General features: G+C 38.9%; 1 protein-coding gene across 1 annotated transcript in view; it reads left to right on the top strand.

The window, feature by feature from the left end:
- The window catches only part of serinc3 (serine incorporator 3), a 57,501-nt gene that overhangs the window by 13,389 nt on the left and 25,682 nt on the right, over nt 1-18,430 (top strand). The window contains exons 2-3 of the mRNA XM_061938193.2: nt 2,121-2,282; nt 16,811-17,004. Coding sequence (XP_061794177.1) covers nt 2,121-2,282; nt 16,811-17,004 — 356 coding nt within the window. The remainder of the gene's footprint in view (nt 1-2,120; nt 2,283-16,810; nt 17,005-18,430) is intronic.

Raw genomic sequence — 18,430 nt, 5'->3', positions numbered from 1 at the left:
TTATTATAATTTGGGGAGAGTCCCCTGCCTGATGCTTACCTGCTAAACGCTAAGCACTGACTACATGCGCTCTGAATACACACTGCTGATTGGCTGTTACCGCTCTGAATACGCACTGCTGATTGGCTGTTACCGCTCTGTTTGTAACCAATCAGATGGTTGTGTGGGTGGGACAATGCTGGGTGCTGTGTAGAGTCCTGACAGAAACAGAGGCAGAAGGAAGCGGAGGCGGCTACTTAATATGTTCGTGTGGAAACTCGTTCGGCACACCTCCGAACCGAAACCTCCGTACCGAAACGGTTCAATACAAATACACGTACCGTTACACCCCTAGTAAATGGTAATTAAAAACAGAATACAATGATTTGTAAATCCTTTTCAACTTATATTCAATTGAATAGACTGCAAAGACAAGATATTTAATGTTCCAACTGAGAAACGTAATTTTTTTTTGCAAATAATCATTAACTTAGAATTTAAAGGCAGCAACACATTGCAAAAGTTTCCACAGGGGCATTTTTACCACTGTGTTACATGGCCTTTCCTTTTAACAACACTCAGTAAACGTTTGGGAACTGAGGAGACCATTTTTTGAAGCTTTTCAGGTGGAATTCTTTCCCATTCTTGCTTGATGTACAGCTTAAGTTGTTCAACAGTCCGGGGGTCTCCGTTGTCGTATTTTACACTTTATATTGCGCCACACATTTTCAATTGGAGACAGGTCTGGACTACAGGCAGGCCAGTCTAGTACCCGCACTCTTTTACTATGAAGCCACGCTGTTGTAAAACGTGGCTTGGCATTGTCTTAATGAAATAAGCAGCGGCGTCGATGATAACGTTGCGCGGATGGCAACATATGTTGCTCCAAAACCTGTATGTACCTTTCAGCATTAATGGTGCCTTCACAGATGTGTAAGTTACCCATGTCTTGGGCACTAATACACCCCCATACCATCACAGATGCTGGCTTTTCAACTTTGCGCCTAAAACAATCCGGATGGTTCTTTTCCTCTTTCATCCGGAGGACACGACGTCCACAGTTTCCTAAAACAATTTGAAATGTGGACTTGTCAGACCACAGAACACTTTTCCACTTTGTATCAGTCCATCTTAGATGAGCTCAGGCCCAGCGAAGCCGGCGGCATATCTGGGTGTTGTTGATAACTAGATTTCGCTTTGCATAGTAATGTTTTAACTTACACTTACAGATGTAGCGATGAACTGTCGTTACTGACAGTGTTTTCTGAAGTGTTCCTGAGCCCATGTGGTGATACCCTTTACACACTGATGTCGCTTTTTAATGAGGGATCAAAGGCCACGGCCTTGCTGCTTATGTGTAGTGATATCTCCTGATTCTCTGAACCTTTTGATGATATTACGGACCGTAGATGGTGAAATCCCTAAATTCCTTGCAACAGCTCATTGAGAAATGTAGTTCCTAAACTGTTCGACAATTTACCCACGTATTTGTTCACAAAGTGGTGACCCTCGCCCCATCCTTGTTTGTGAATGACTGAGCGTTTCATGGAAGCTGCTTTTATACCCAATCATGGCACCCACCTGTTCCTAGTTAGCCTGTTCACCTGTGGGATGTTCCAAATAAGTGTTTGATGAACATTCCTCAACTGTCTTAAGTCTTTTTTGCCACTTGTGCCAGCTTTTTTTTAAAACATGTTGCAGGCATCAAATTCCAAATGAGCTAATATTTGCAACAATTTACAAAGTTTCTCAGTTCGAACGTTAAGTATCTTGTCTTTGCGGTCTATTCAATTGAATATAGGTTAAAAAGGATTAGCAAATTATTGTATTTCTGTTTTTATTTACCATTTACACAACGTGCCAACTTCACTATTTTTGCGTTTTGTAATTGATACTAATTGGTGTCGCACACGCCCAAAAATAACCTATATTCGGACATATGTTTTTGTCCATATCGCACTCCGGAAATTGATGTACTAAGTGGATAATAAAAAGCTCAGGTTTTCAGACCTCACAGTTGGCTTGACAACTGTCATTCTTGGTCATTTCCACAAAGATTCTTAGATGTTAAATACACTGAGATATGAACTATTAAATGTTTGTTTGCTTAATGTTTGATTTAAAGTTCAACTTATTTGCAGGTTCCATGTCTTTGCAGCAGTGCCACATGTGTGGTGTGTAGCTGCTGTCCAAGCAGCAGGAACTCCACAGTGACCAGGATCATCTACGCTTCCATCCTGCTGCTGGGTACCGTGGTGGCCTGCGTCATGTTGTCACCGGGTGTGGATCAGCAGCTTAAAAGGGTACGAGTGAGTGGATGGGAACGCCAAACAAAATAACCAAAGTAAACAAAACCACAATAATTCTTTAAAAGTCGTTACTGAACCTGATTTTTGATCGTAGGGGTCCAGGATAAATATCGACCCAATAACAGAGGTGTCAAACTCAAGGCCCGGGGGCCAGATCTGGCCCGCGACATTATTTTATCAGGCCCGTAAACACCTGGAAATGATGTGTCCATAACGTACTTAATATTTTCTCACTAAATGTAATTGATTTTTTTCAGTTTGACAGAAAGAATATATGTACTGCCTAAAATAAATATCGATAAATATCGACCCAATGGAACAGAAGTTTCAAACATAAGGCCCGGGGGCCACATCTGGCCCGCGACATCATTTTATCTGGCCCGCAAACACCTGGAAATGATATGTGTCAATAAACTACTTAATATTTTCTCATTAATGTAATTGTTTATTTTAATTTTGAGAAAAAAAATATATGTACTGCTTGAAATTTCATACCTTATAAACTTTAATAGTATCCAATATTGCAACAAATATTACAGTATATTATCATACTTTCCAAACATGTTGTTGTCTAAATAAAAATACTTAACTTTACAGCAAACTACCCATCAAATTAATAAAAATGACAATACATTTTACGTTGTTCTTTACAGCATATTACTGTAAATTGAAAAAAAAACTACTGGTTTTTGCGTTAAAATTCTGTTGACTGAGCTGCCAATTTTTGACTGTAAAATCTATGGTTGTTGTTTTTAACGGTGTATTACTGTAAATGGAAAGACGGTACATTAGTTTTGGCTCTGCGATGAGGTGGCGACTTGTCCAGGGTGTACTCCGCCTTCCCCCCGATTCTAGCTGAGATAGGCTCCAGCGCCCCCCGCGACCCTGAAATGAATAAGCGGTAGAAAATGGATTGATGGATGGTACATTAGTTTTTACGGTAGAAAACCTGGCAGGGAAGTTGCCAGATTTAAAAAATAACTTGTACTGTTTTTCCATTAACAATATAATGTTGTAAAAACCAATGTCAATTTAACAACAAAAAAAAATTCTGGCAACTGAGCTGCCAGCTTTTTACGTAAACCCCCCCCCAAAAAACAGTGGTACTGTTTTTCCATTTACAGTAAAATGTTGTAAAAAAAAAAAAAAACACTTTATTTTACAGTTAAATTTTGTAAATGTAAAGTTTTTACTGTAAAATCGACAGTCTACTTAAATATATATATATATATATATATATATATATATATATATATATATATATATATATATATATATATATATATATATATATATATATATAATTATAAATGAAATCCAGAGGCAAATTCATCCATTATTTGCTATTACAAGCGGCCCTCTGATGGCAGCCATAACTGCCATGTGGCCCTCAATGAAAACCAGTTTGACATCCCTGCAATACAACAATAAATACGATAAAATAAAAATAAAACAGCTTCGATTACCAATTTTTAAAAAATGCTTCATTGAGGCAAGATAGATTTGCTGTACTGTGCTATAAGTAGGGTTAGGATGAGCTAATCAATCGTCATGTGTGCCATTAACCCCGAAGTTGGAAGTCGCAGCTGGGAATGATGTCAAGCTATTCTTGCACTTCTTTCTTTTCTTTTTCTTTCTTTAGTTTATTTCGAACATGAACACACTTACATCATAATACATCACACAATTTCATATCATTTCATTTTACATCATGCCCGAAAAGGAGTAGGAAGAAGCAAAGCTTATTTAATCCTACCCCTTTCCCACTTCAAAGCGTTTACAAATATATAGAATCATTTACTGACCTTTTTATATAATAAAATAACATCTATGAATTAATATACAACAGTTTTGTAATATGTAATTAATTAATTAATTCAGTCATTATTAACATACTGAGATAAAGAATATCTTATTTTCAATAAGGTTGAAAGTATTTCTCATAATTCTTCTTTTTTGTACTCTGTAAGCACTATTATTTTGAACAACCTCTTAAACTGGATCATATCAGTACAATTTTTAACTTCTTTACTTAATCCATTCCATAATTTAATTCCACATACTGATATGCTAAAAGTTCTAAGTGTTGTACGTGCATATAAATGTTTTAAATTATTTTTTCCTCTAAGGTTATATTTCTCCTCTTTAGTTGAGAAGAATTGTTGTACATTATTTGGTAGCAGGTTATAGTTTGCTTTGTACATCATTTTAGCTGTTTGCAATTTTACCAAATCACCGAACTTTAATATTTCTGACTTAATAAATAAAGGGTTTTTTGTAGTTATTTCCCCATATTTCTGCACAATAACTCACACTTGCCTTGAAGTTTAAGTTTATTTCGAACATGTATAAAGTTTCAATATGATACATCACTTATTGTATATATTTTCATTTGTTTTCTCCTTACAACATGTCTAAAAAGGAGCAGGAAGAGGCAATGCTTATTTAACCCTACCCCATTTCTACTGTACAGCAATTACTAACACACACGTTCACTTCCCGTTCTCAACGTGTACACAATTTACATCAATGGATTCTAAATACAACAGTTCTCTTCATAAATAGTTATGTCAGTTATGATTCACTTAATGAGATGAATGATATGTCATTTTCAGTTCAAGACATTCATCAAAATGTTTCTTCCTTGTACTTCTTAAACTCATGTAGTTTGAACAGTTTCTTAAACTGAATCATATTAGTACATTGTTTGACTTCTTTACTTAATCCATTCCATAACTTAATTCTTCCTTATCTAAATACAAACAACTTTTGGAAAAATATACACTCCTTCTGCAACCATTAAAAACTGTGGATGAAAAGGAAACAAACACGCTATTGCTAGCGATGTAAGACGTAGAAAACACATGAAAAAAATAAATTTATGCCACAGTAACACAACATAATATAACCCCCTGAAAAAAACGATGGAATCACGAGACCTGGAGGATGTTATTTCAGTTGTTTAACTTTGTAGAAAAAATGCAGATAATAAACGTGGTGTAAAAATACATATGAGTTTGGAAATTGTGTTATATGTAAATATAAACGGAATACATCCATCCATCCATTTTCTACCGCTTATTCCCTTCGGGGTCGCGGGGGGCGCTGGAGCCTATCTCAATGATTTGCAAATTCTTTTCAACCCATATTCAGTTGAATGCACTACAAAGACAAGATATTTGATGTTCAAACTCATAAACTTTTTTTTTTTTTTTGCAAATAATAATTAACTTAGAATTTCATGGTTGCAACACGCGCCAAAGTAGTTGGGAAAGGGCATGTTCACCACTGTGTTACATGGCCTTTCCTTTTAACAACACTCAGTAAACATTTGGGAACTGAGGAGACACATTTTTGAAGCTTCTCAGGTGGAACTCTTTCCCATTCTTGCTTGATGTACAGCTTAAGTTGTTCAACAGTCCGGGGGTCTCCGTTGTGGTATTTTAGGCTTCATAATGCGCCACACATTTTCAATGGGAGACAGGTCTGGACTACAGGCAGGCCAGTCTAGTACCCACATTCTTTTACTATGAAGCCACGTTGATGTAACACGTGGCTTGGCATTGTCTTGCTGAAATAATCAGGGGCGTCCATGGTAACGTTGCTTGGATGGCAACATATGTTGCTCCAAAACCTGTATGTACCTTTCAGCATTCATGGTGCCTTCACAGATGTGCAAGTTACCCATGTCTTGGGCACTAATACACCCCCATACCATCACACATGCTGGCTTTTCAACTTTGCGCCTACAACAATCCGGATGGTTCTTTTCCTCTTTGGTCCGGAGGACACGACGTCCACAGTTTCCAAAAACAATTTGAAATGTGGACTCGTCAGACCACAGAACACTTTTCCACTTTGTATCAGTCCATCTTGGACGAGCTCAGGCCCAGCGAAACTGACGGCGTTTCTGGGTGTTGTTGATAAACAGTTTTCGCCTTGCATAGGAGAGTTTTAACTTGCACTTACAGGTGTAGCGACCAACTGTATTTACTGACAGTGGGTTTCTGAAGTGTTCCTGAGCCCATGTGGTGATATCCTTTACACACTGATGTCGCTTAGTGATGCAGTACAGCCTGAGGGATCGAAGGTCACGGGCTTAGCTGCGTACGTGCAGTGATTTCTCCAGATTCTCTGAACCCTTTGATGATGTTATGGACCGTAGATGGTGAAATCCCTAAATTCCTTGCAATAGCTGGTTGAGAAAGATTTTTCTTAAACCGTTCAACAGTTTGCTCACGCATTTGTTGACAAAGTGGTGACCCTCGCCCCATCCTTGTTTGTGAATGACTGAGCATTTAATGGAATATACTTTTATACCCAATCATGGCACCCACCTGTTCCCAATTTGCCTGTTCACCTGTGGGATGTTCCAAATAAGTCTTTAATGAACATTCCTCAACTTTATCAGTATTTATTGCCACTTTTCCCAACTTCTTTGTCACGTGTTGCTGGCATCAAATTCTAAAGTCAATGATTATTTGCAAAAAAAAAAATGTTTCAGTTTGAACATCAAATATGTTGTCTTTGTAGCATATTCTACTGAATATGGGTTGAAAATGATTTGCAAATCATTGTATTCTGTTTATATTTACATCTAACACAATTTCCCAACTCATATGGAAACGGGGTTTGTAGAAAACACATGAAAAAAATAAATGTATGCCACAGTAACACAAACATAATATAACCCCCTGAAGAAAACGATGGAATCACGAGACCTGGAGGATGTTATTTCAGTTGTTTAACTTTGTAGAAAAAATGCAGATAATAAACATGGTGTAAAAATAATACAATCGTTTCAAAAGGCAACTTTCTGGCTTTAAGAAACACTAAAAGAAATCAAGAATACGAATTGCAGTAGTCAGTAACGGTTTCATTTTTAAATCAAGCACAGTGAAAAAATTATGGATTCACTCAATTTTGAGAAAAACTATTCTGGAATCACCCTGTAAATATTCATTCCCAGAAGCTAACACCTGCATCAAATCTAATCTGTTCATTAGTCTGCAGTTAAAAAGGAGTGCTGTTGCACCAGGTGGATTGACATGAATCATGGCTCCAACACGAGAGATGTCAAAAACAAAGGAGAGGATAATCAAACTTCAATCTTCAACAGGGTAAATCATGCAATGTTGCAAAAGATGTTGATTGATCACAGTCAGCTGCTGTGTCTAAAATCTGGACCAAGTACAAACAACGTGGTTAGGTTGTAAAAGATAAGCATACTGGTAGACCAAGGACAACACCAAAGTGTCAAGACAGAAAACTTAAACCAAAATGTCTTAAGAAACATAAAATGAATGGGCAAAAACTGGAGTCACCGTCTGTGACCGAACTGTAAGAAAACACCTTAAGGAATTGGGATTTAAATACACAAAAGCTAAACAAAAGCCATCTTTAATAACTAAACATAAAAAAACAAGGTTTTAATGGGCAAAAGGAAAAGCTATGTGTGACTGGATGAAGTCATATTCAGTGATGAGTCGTGAATTTGTATTGGACAAGGCGATGATGCTGGAACATTTCCACAGTCATTGATGATATGGGGCTGCATGTCAGGTGATTGCACTGGGGAGATGGCTGTCATTAGATCTTCAATAAATGCACAAGATTACATTGACATTTTGGACACTTTTCTTGTTCCATCAATCTGAAGGATGTTTGGGTATGATGACATCATTTTTCAAGATGATATTGCCTCTTGCCCTTGATCAAAAAAACTGTATAAACTTTTCATGAAGAAAGATACATAAGGTCAATATCATGGCCTGCGAGTAGTCCGGATCTCAATCTAATTGAGAAATCTGTGGTGGAAATTGAAGAAAATGGTCCATGACAAGACTCCAACCTGCAAAGCTGATCTGACAACAGCAGTCAGAGAAAGTCGGAGCAATACGGATGAACTCGTTACTCACTCGTTAAGTCCATGCCTCAGAGACTACACTGTTGACAAAGTGACCTTGATACTTTGTGGCCTGCACATGTTCTACACTTATCATACTGTTATGGTTACGGTTATGGTGACCCGACCCTGGCAATCCTACTCCCCTAAAAACTAAGATAGAGTCTGAGTCAGAGGCGCAAGAATGAAAAATACTTAATTTGGCCTGCTATACAGGAAGGGTTACTTTGACACTAGGGATGTAACCATTTAAAAATGTCATGGTTATTAACCACGGCTACGACCAAAATGTTAACATATATCATTATTATCACGGTATTGTTGAATGAGCTCAAAAGGTACTTTCACAAACACTAGAATCTTTAAACCAAGTTTTATTTAAAGAATAAATATACTCTCTTGGCAGAACACACATTATATATTGTTTAAGGTTCTGAAGAGTGTTTAAATATGTTTGTCTTGTTCCATTTTAATATTTAAAAGTTTTTGTGTTTTTTACTAATAAAGGCAACATGAGTGATGTTAAGTGACGTTAAGTAACTTCCTGTTGTAGTTAATTCCACGACTGTATATATCGGTATCGGTTGATATCGGAATCGGTAATTAAGAGTTGGACAATATCGGAATATCGGATATCGGCAAAAAAGCCATTATCGGACATCTCTATTTATAACCTATTAATTTAGCTTTTTTTAAACAAAGTTAGAGACATGAAATAACAGCCATATAGTCACCTTTACACTGGTTTCACACAGTATAGTAGCCTTGCGTTTGTTCAACTGTAGATTGCAGTACTCACTGGTAGCACGGAGGATCCTGCAAGCGTCATTGTTATGACCATCACCCGGCCACTACAACATGACCACAACCTGGAAATACTTCATCACATCGTCGGTAATTCCTGGTTAGAACTGTCTTCCATAGAATAGAATAGAAAGTACAGCACCACAGTTCGCTCACAATAGACAATAATAATAATCAATAATATAATATATTATATATATAATATATAAATAATATAAATATATTCTTCATATATTCTACATTTAAGTGCAGTCAAGGAACATATGCATTATACAGTCTGATGGCTGTCGGTATGAATGTGCTAAAACAACGGGCGTAAATTGTTTAGCAAAAACTTGGTCTACTTCACAGTCACAGCTATGACCAATAGCTTTGTTGTTATCATTCCGTGTTGTTTGCAGTAAGTGGGTCCCGCGATGTCTCGTGTTTGGTATTTTGCTACCGTGTGGTATCTGGTATGTGAATGCTCATGTTTTTCATTATTGTGAAAGCGACACCAATTACAGAATTATGTCGCTCTAGTCAGGCTCCGGCATATGTTATCTATGGCTGGATGCGCATGGAACTCGTTACCAGCCCGATGTTAACAGTCACGGTGACTGAGACACGTGCATTAAGGAGACAACTTCTGTACAGGGGAGTTGACGTAGCTAAGGAGACAGCACTGGAGGGGTTATAAGGCTGGGTGTTTGACGCTCACGCAAGAGGAAAAATATTAGTTGGCTGGATCTCTTCCTCGGTACTGCAGTACTTGTTGTGATGCTCGCTTGTTCAATTAAGAAAGTACCGTATTTTCCCGACTATAAAGCGCACTTAAAATCCTTTTTCCTCAAAACTCGACAGTGCCCCTTTAACCCGGTGCGCCTACTAATGTAAGGAATGACTTTGGTTGAGCTTACCCACCTCGAAGCAATTTTATTTGGTACTTGGTTTAATGATAAGTGTGACCAGTAGATGGCAGTCAAACATAAGAGATAAGTGTAGGCTGCACTGTTTGATGTGCTTCAACATAGGAGTATTATGGTGTGTGTGTATAAGGTAAGACATATTATCTGCCGTTTTGTTTTGCAATATTATGCAAAAGCAACTTTTCTTACCTTCTAGTACCTGCTGATCTGTATTTGGGATCTGAATAAATCACTTTGTAGTCCGTGCCAACACCGTAGTCGATATGTTTCTTTTCTCTATCGTCTTGTTATGGGGCATCATCCCCCGCTGTTGCCATTTCTAATATAAAGTAGCGTAAAGTTCTTACTTATATCTGTCAGTAAACTCGCCATGAAAGCACTAAAACATACCGGTGTAGTGAGTTTACGTAATTCACCCAAGGAACTTCAGTTATTAGAGTTCCGGTCGGACGATTTTTCACGGAACACATTTCCGGTGTTGTTTCCGGATTAGGAGATGCTGCTCCGTTATTGATTTAAGTAAAGTCTGAATGTCATTAAAACAGTTAGCTCCATCTTTTGACATTTCTTCCAGGAAAAAAAAATATATATATGACTCCTTTAATCCAGTGCGCCTTATATATGAAAATAGATTTTAAAAAATAAATAAATAGACCATTCACCATAAAATAAACAACGAAGACAATTTCCAAGGTCTCCATTGTGGTATTTTAGGCTTCACATTTTCAATGGGAGACAGGTCTGGACTACAGGCAGGCCAGTCTAGTACCCGCACTCTTTTACTATGAAGCCACGCTGTTGTAACACGTGGCTCGGCTTGCTGAAATAAGCAGGGGCGTCCATGATATGTTGCTCCAAAACCTGTATGTATCTTTCAGCATTAAGGGTGCCTTCACAGATGTGTAAGTTACCCATGCCTTGGCCACTAATACATCCCCATACCATCACAGATGATGGCTTTTGAACTTTGTGGCTATAACAATCCGGATGGTTCTTTTCCTCTTTGTTCCGGAGGACACGACGTCCAAAGTTTCTAATAACAATTTGAAATGTGGACTCGTCAGACCACAGAACACTTTTCCACTTTGCATCAGTCCATCTTAGATGAGCTCGGGTCCAGCGAAGTCGGCGGCGTTTCTGCGTGTTGTTGATAAATGGCCTTCGCTTTGCATAGTAGAGTTTTAACTTGCACTTACAGATGTAGCGACCAACTGTAGTTACTGATAGTGGTTTTCTGAATTGTTCCTGAGCCCATGTGGTGATATATTTTACACACTGATGTCGCTTGTTGATGCAGTACTGCCTGAGGCATCAAAGGTCCGTAATATCATCGCTTATGTGCAGTGATTTCTCCAGATTCTCTGAACCTTTTGATGATATTACGGACCGTAGATGGTAAAATCTCTAAATTCCTTGCAATAGCTCGTTGAGAAAGGTTGTTCTTAAACTGTTGGACAATTTGCTCACGCATTTGTTCACAAAGTGGCGACCCTCACCCCATCCTTGTTTGTGAATAACTGAGCATTTTACGGAATCTGCTTTTATACCCAATCATGGCACCCACCTATTCCCAATTAGCCTGTTCACCTGTGGGATGTTCCAAATAAGTGTTTGATGAACATTCCTCAACTTTCTCAGTCTTTTTTGCCACTTGTGCCAGCTTTTTTAAAACATGTTGTAGGCATCAAATTCCAAACGAGCCTTATTTTGCTTTATGGAGTTCATTACTGTTACTGTAAGGGAGGAGACTCCGGAAGTTAGCATTAGTCAAGTTAGGCTAAGTAAGAGCGAGAGAGCTCAGATAATGTTCTTATTTAGGGTGGGTAGTAAGGGTAATTGTATTCTAATTTGTTGGGGTTTGTTGAAATGTGTCTTTATGTCATTACTAGTTTTTTATTTAGTTTTATTTTTTATTATTCTTTCTTTTTTTCTTACCTGGGTGTTTTGTACCACTTTGTTATTTTTATTTTTTGCTGCTATACCTTCCCTCTCTCTCTCCCGTCCCTCCCCGTGGGGTCTAAGGCGTGTCAGACAGATTTACTGTTGGGGTCTAGTGGATGGCGGATGCTGGCAGGATGACGAGTGACGAAGTGCGTATCATCTCTTGGAACACCAAAGGCATGAACAACGCCGTCAAAATTGGTAAGGTCTTAACTCGTCTGCAGCATCTTAAAGGGGACATTATATTTCTGCAAGAAACACACCTGAAGACATCAGAAAATCTCCGTATTAAGAGGTCTTGGATGAGCCATTTATTCCATTCCAAATTTTCTGCTAGGGCTAGGGGTTCGGCCATAATTATCCATAAGCGTGTTATGTTTGAGCCAGCAGACGTTATAGAAGATGAAGAGGGTCGCTATGTTGTGGTTTCGGGCATGTTACAGAATACACCGGTAATTTTAGTCTCTGTGTATGCACCTAACTGGGATGACGACACTTTTTTCACAAGACTTTTTGCTAGGATCCCCAACGTTGACAACCATCGCATAATCGTAGGCGGGGATTTTAACTTAGTCCAGGATGCGATTCTTGATCGATCCTCCCATACCCGAAATACACTATCCAAAGCAGCAGAGGCTGTGTCAACTTATGCAAACCAAGTGGGACTTTCGGATCCCTGGAGATTCAGGAACCCACATGGGAAGGCATTTTCATTTTTCTCGCACGTTCACCATTCGTTTTCCCGTATTGATTTCTTTTTAATAGATAACAATCTCTTGCATTGTATTAATGCATGCGACTACCACCCGATAGCCGTCTCTGACCACGCGCCAATCTCAGTCGACATTAAATTTCCGCAAGGTGTAACCGGCCGCACAATGTGGAGGTTCAGCTCACACTTGCTCTCAGACATTAAGTTCAAAGATTTTATTGAAACAGAAATTCGTACCTACCGGTATATTGAGTTTAATGACACCCCTGATATCGGAAACAGCACTTTGTGGGAAGCACTTAAGGCTACTATCCGAGGACAGGTGATATCTTATATTTCCAGGATGAGGAGGACTGAGAGGGCTAGGTTGACGGAAATTGCTAAAGAACTCCTCGACCTCGACAATGTATACGCTGTTTGTCCATCTCCAACCCTGTATAAAAAGCGTATTCTGCTACATTCAGAACATGACCTGCTTATGACGCACATAGTAGAGAGACAACTGCGACAATCCAAACAATGCTTCTATGAACACGGAGACAAGGCCGGCCGACTTTTAGCTCAACGGGCCAGGGCTGCTTGCGCATCGCGGTCAATCCCCAAAATTAAACTACCCGATGGTAGTTATACTTCCGATCCAGTGGATATTAATAGGTGTTTTTTACGAATTTTACACTAAATTATACACTTCTGAATGCTCTCCTGTCTCCGCGATTTGCCCCAACCCCCTCGATTCATTAACATATCCTTGCATTGATATAAACATTGCCAGGGAGCTGGGTAGACCTATCTCCTCGTCAGAGATACAGGAGGCAATCCGATCTATGCAAAATGGAAAGTCGCCCGGCCCTGATGGCTTCACAGTTGAATTTTACAAGGCTTACTCATTATTGTTATCCCCCATTTTAGCAAGAATGTTTAATGATTCTTTCAACGCCGGCCGCTTACCAAGGACCTTGTCAGAGGCTTCCATTTCACTACTTCTTAAGAAAGACAGAGATGCTACCTCTTGTGGTAGCTACAGACCGATCTCACTTTTGAACGTGGACTGCAAGATTCTGGCGAAAGTTCTCTCTATACGTCTTCAAGCCGTGATGCCCTCAATAATTTCGGCTGATCAGACAGGTTTTACGCTGGGGAGGCATCTATTCTTCAATACCAGAAGATTGTTGAATATAGTTCTCTCTCCACCATCTGATACTCCGGAGGTTGTGGTGGCGCTGGATGCGGAGAAGGCGTTCGATAGGGTGGAGTGGGGCTACTTATTTTTTATTATGGAGAAATTTGGTTTTGATTCAAAATTTATTTCTTGGGTTAGAGTGCTGTACGAGACTCCACTTGCCTCCGTACATACTAACGGCATCCGTTCAGCGTACTTCCCTCTCCAGCGTGGGACCCGGCAGGGATGTCCACTTTCACCCTTGCTGTTTAATATAGCCATTGAACCGCTTGCTATTTGGCTTAAGAATTGGGAGGAATTTAAGGGTATCACTCGCTTCGGTCGGGTTCATAAGCTCTCCCTATATGCCGACGATCTTCTGTTGTTCGTTTCAGACCCCTCATCCTCGCTTCCCCATATACTATCGATTCTGGATCAGTTCGGTCGTTTGTCAGGGTACAAACTGAATATTCAGAAAAGCGAACTATTTTTTGTGAATAATTTGGCAAGGTCACTACCGCGCTCACAATTCCCCTTTAAGATCTCGGAGGAAGGATTTAAATATCTGGGTGTGTTCGTCTCGAATTCTCCCACAGAGCTGTTCCGTAAAAACTTTCAAGCACTGTTGGACAAATGTAAATCGGACTTGTCCAGGTGGGCTGCCCTCCTCCTATCCCTAGTTGGCCGCATTAACCTCATAAAAATGATTTTACTTCCGAAATTTTTATATCTCTTTCAGCACATCCCTATATGTCTCAACAAATCATTTTTTGTTGGCCTTGATCAACAACTTCTTGCTTTCATTTGGCAAAACAGGCCAGCCCGCCTTGGGAAAGCCACTCTACAGCTCCCTAAGGCGGAGGGTGGTCTAGCACTTCCAAACTTTAGAAATTATTTCTGGGCCTGCAATATTAATAAACTTCTGTACTGGGTCCATTGCGACTCCCCAGCCGCCTGTCCACCTTGGGCTCACATAGAGATGGCATCGTCTAATGGTTCCCTGCACGCGGTGATTTGCTCACAGCTACCATTATGTTCATTGGGGACCTCCCTAAACCCAGTTGTTAAAAATACCATTAAAATTTGGACTCAATTTAGGAAACATCACGGCTTGCACAAGGCTTCCAGCGGTGCTCCGATTTTGAACAATCCTGCCTTTCTCCCTGCCTGCTCTGATTCTGCGTTTCGAACTTGGTCGACTAACGGACTTAAAATTCTCAATGACCTGTACCACGATGGAGTGTTCTCTTCCTTCGCTTCTCTGTCAACAAGATACAATCTGCCTAATACTCATTTCTTTCGATACCTCCAAACAAGGCATTTTATTAAAAAACTATTTCCTCATTTTCCCAACCGCCCCCCAGAAGCAGAAATTGATCGGTTTCTCTCCTTTGACTCTGACCAACGACGTTTAATATCTGTCATATATAATGAAATCGGCCTTCTGAATCCACTTAATACTTCACCTGTCAGAGAATCATGGGAGCATGACCTTGGAGCACCTATACCTGACGGGAGGTGGAGAGAGGCTTTGAGGCTGGTACATTCATCGTCCATATGCGCTAGGCATGGCCTAATACAATGTAAGGTATTACATAAAGCACATTTCACCAATGCTAGACTGGCTAAAATATACCCCAACCACAGCGACACTTGTAACCGCTGTAGGCAATCCCCAGCTGACCATTTGCATATGTTCTGGACGTGCCCAAAACTCTCAAGTTTTTGGTCGGCTATTTTCGACACTGTTGGGCAGGCCCTCGATAGAACAATAACACCCAGCCCGCTGACTGCCCTTTTTGGCGTTCCCCAGGTGGACGGTTTACCTGCAACCGCTCGTCATGTCATTGCGTTAACGACTCTGCTGGCTAGGCGTACAATTCTTTTTAAATGGAAGCTTGCGTCTCCGCCGAGCCATAACAGTTGGATACAAGATGTCTTGCGGTGTCTCCAGTTAGAGAAGCTTCGGTTCTCTCAGAAAGGATCTGTGTCATCTTTCCATAAAACTTGGGGCCCCCTCCTAGACCTTATTAGAGACAAGCTTGACATCACCCCAAGCGATTCGAGTAACACAACTTAGACAGAGCTGACCGCTGAAGCCCCCCCCCCCCCCTGACCCTCACTCCCTGTGTTTATTTACTTTTACGTTATATTATTTTATTTTATTATTTTTTTTTGCACATCTTATGTAGTATTTATTTATTTATTTACCTTATTTATTTTTTGTTTATCTTTAATATATTTGTTTGATTGAATCTAAGTTTGCATATATTCATGTGTGTCTATATTTGTTGTGGGCACTAGGTGACAATTACCTTGGGAATTAAAGTGGGTGGGTACTGTAAGGGGTAGGGTTTACTATGTTACATATTGTAAAATGTGCAGATGCCTCAACTTGCTGTTGCCATGATCCATCATACTGTACTGTCTGCAAAATTCAATAAAAATATTTGAAGAAAAAAAAAAAAATTCCAAACGAGCTAATATTTGCAAAAAAATAACAGTTTTACAGTTCAAACGTTAAGTATCTTGTCTTTGCAGTCTATTCAATTGAATATAGGTTGTAAAGGATTTGCAAGTCATTGCATTCTGTTTTTATTTACCATTTACACAACATGGCAACTTCACTGGTTTTGTATTTTCATTTATTGTTTCTTAATGCCAGAAAGTTCTCATTTAAAATGACTATAGTTTTGTGTCATGTGACAGTCTGTTATCTGCTTTTTTTCTACAACAATAAACAACTGAATGAACATCCTCTAAGTCTGGTGATTCCATTGTTTCCAGCGGTTGTTATTAACATGTCATCCTCACACGGAGGGGGTATGGGAATATTAATATCATGATTTGGCTGAGAGATTGATAGTCAAATTGGACTCCTACAAATTGAATCGTCGAATCTCCGACTATTTAAAGGCAGCCCTAGGAATTAGTCACATATGTACATGCAAATATGAATGAATAGGTACTGTTTCATTTCAAAACAATAAATGAACTGCTGTGGTTTTGTATTTACAAGTAAATTGTTCTTCTCCTATACCTTAATAATCTAACTTATTGACAATCAACACAACTTTGACTGATGTGTTGTAGATACCAGGCTTCTGTGAAGATGGAGCAGGTTCTTCCGTACCTGGCATGCAAGCAGATGTTGACTGCCAGATGTTTGTTGGCTACAAAGCCGTGTACCGCGTGTGTTTTGGAATGAGTGTGTGGTTCTTTGGCTTTTCCATTCTAATGATTAGCATCAAGAACAGCCGAGACCCCCGTGCCGCCATTCACAATGGGTAAGTAGGAAATGTCCTATTACTAAACTAAAGGAGTCGATAATCCATAAGCTCTGACCTCAACAGCAACAAAAACCTTCAACAGTCGTCGACGTGGTCAGATATGTTTCTATGTAACCTTTACATCAGCAGTACCAATTGTCCACTCATTTGAAGTCTTCTCGTTGCATTTTATGGATACAGCACCAATGGACGACACAAGTCAACGCAAGCATATTCCTCACACAGAACCAAGAAAAAACCTTACATTTAGGAAGAAATCTTTTTAGGGGCACTGCACCTTTCTTTGGAATGTTGCCTACGATTCACAATCCTTATGAGAAACAAGAACATATACTTTGTCTTTTTTTTAATGCATTCCAACACATAAATAAAAGTCAGCTGACGTAATTGCATCAATTCTGCCCATAAAGCCCACTAAAAATCATCCAAAAAGCACCAACAATACTCCATTTACACTTTGTGACTTGAATATTGACCAAGTATTAGCGAGATTTTTAAAAGCGCCAACGTTAAGGGCCTACTTTTAGTGGCGCATTGATCACAGAGCAATAACAAGTAGGGATGTCCGATAATGGCTTTTTGCCGATATCCGATATTCCGATATTGTCCAACTCTTTAATTACCGATATCAACCGATATATACAGTCGTGGAATTAACACATTATTATGCCTATTTTGCACAACCGGGTATGGTGAAGATAAGGTACTTTTAAAAAAACATTTATAAAATAAAATAAGATAAATACATTAAAAACATTTTCTTGAATAAAAATCACAGAGCGATAACAAGTCGGGATGTCCGATAATGGCTTTTTGCCGATCTCCGATATTGTCCAACTCTTTAATTACCGATACCGATATCAACCGATATATACAGTCGTGGAATTAACACATTATTATGCCTAATTTGCACAACCGGGTATGGTGAAGATAAGGTACTTTTAAAAAAATGTTATAAAATAAAATAAGATAAATACATTAAAAACATTTTCTTGAATAAAAAAGAAAGTAAAACAATATAAAAACAGTTACATTGGAACTAGTAATTAATGAAAATTTGTAAAATTAACTGTTAAAGGTTAGTACTATTAGTGGATCAGCAGCACGCACAATCCCTTGCAGACTGTATTGATATATATTGATATATAATGTAGGAACCAGAATATTAATAACAGAAAGAAACAACCCTTTTGTGTGAATGAGTGTGAATGAGGGGAGGAAGGTTTTTTGGGTTGGTGCACTAATTGTAAGTGTATCTTGTGTTTTTTATGTTGATTTAATAAAAAAAAAAGAAAAAGAAAAAAGATACCGATAATAAAAATACCGATAATTTCCGATATTACATTTTAACGCATGTATCGACCATCGGCCAATAAATGTGATAAAATGTAATATCGGAAACATCTCTAATAAGCTTATGCTG

Source organism: Nerophis lumbriciformis, linkage group LG03, assembly GCF_033978685.3.
Source record: "Nerophis lumbriciformis linkage group LG03, RoL_Nlum_v2.1, whole genome shotgun sequence".
In the NCBI taxonomy this organism is placed as follows: Eukaryota; Metazoa; Chordata; class Actinopteri; order Syngnathiformes; family Syngnathidae; genus Nerophis; species Nerophis lumbriciformis.
Note: the sequence above shows the minus strand (reverse complement) of the source record. Positions and strands in the feature narration are given on the sequence as shown.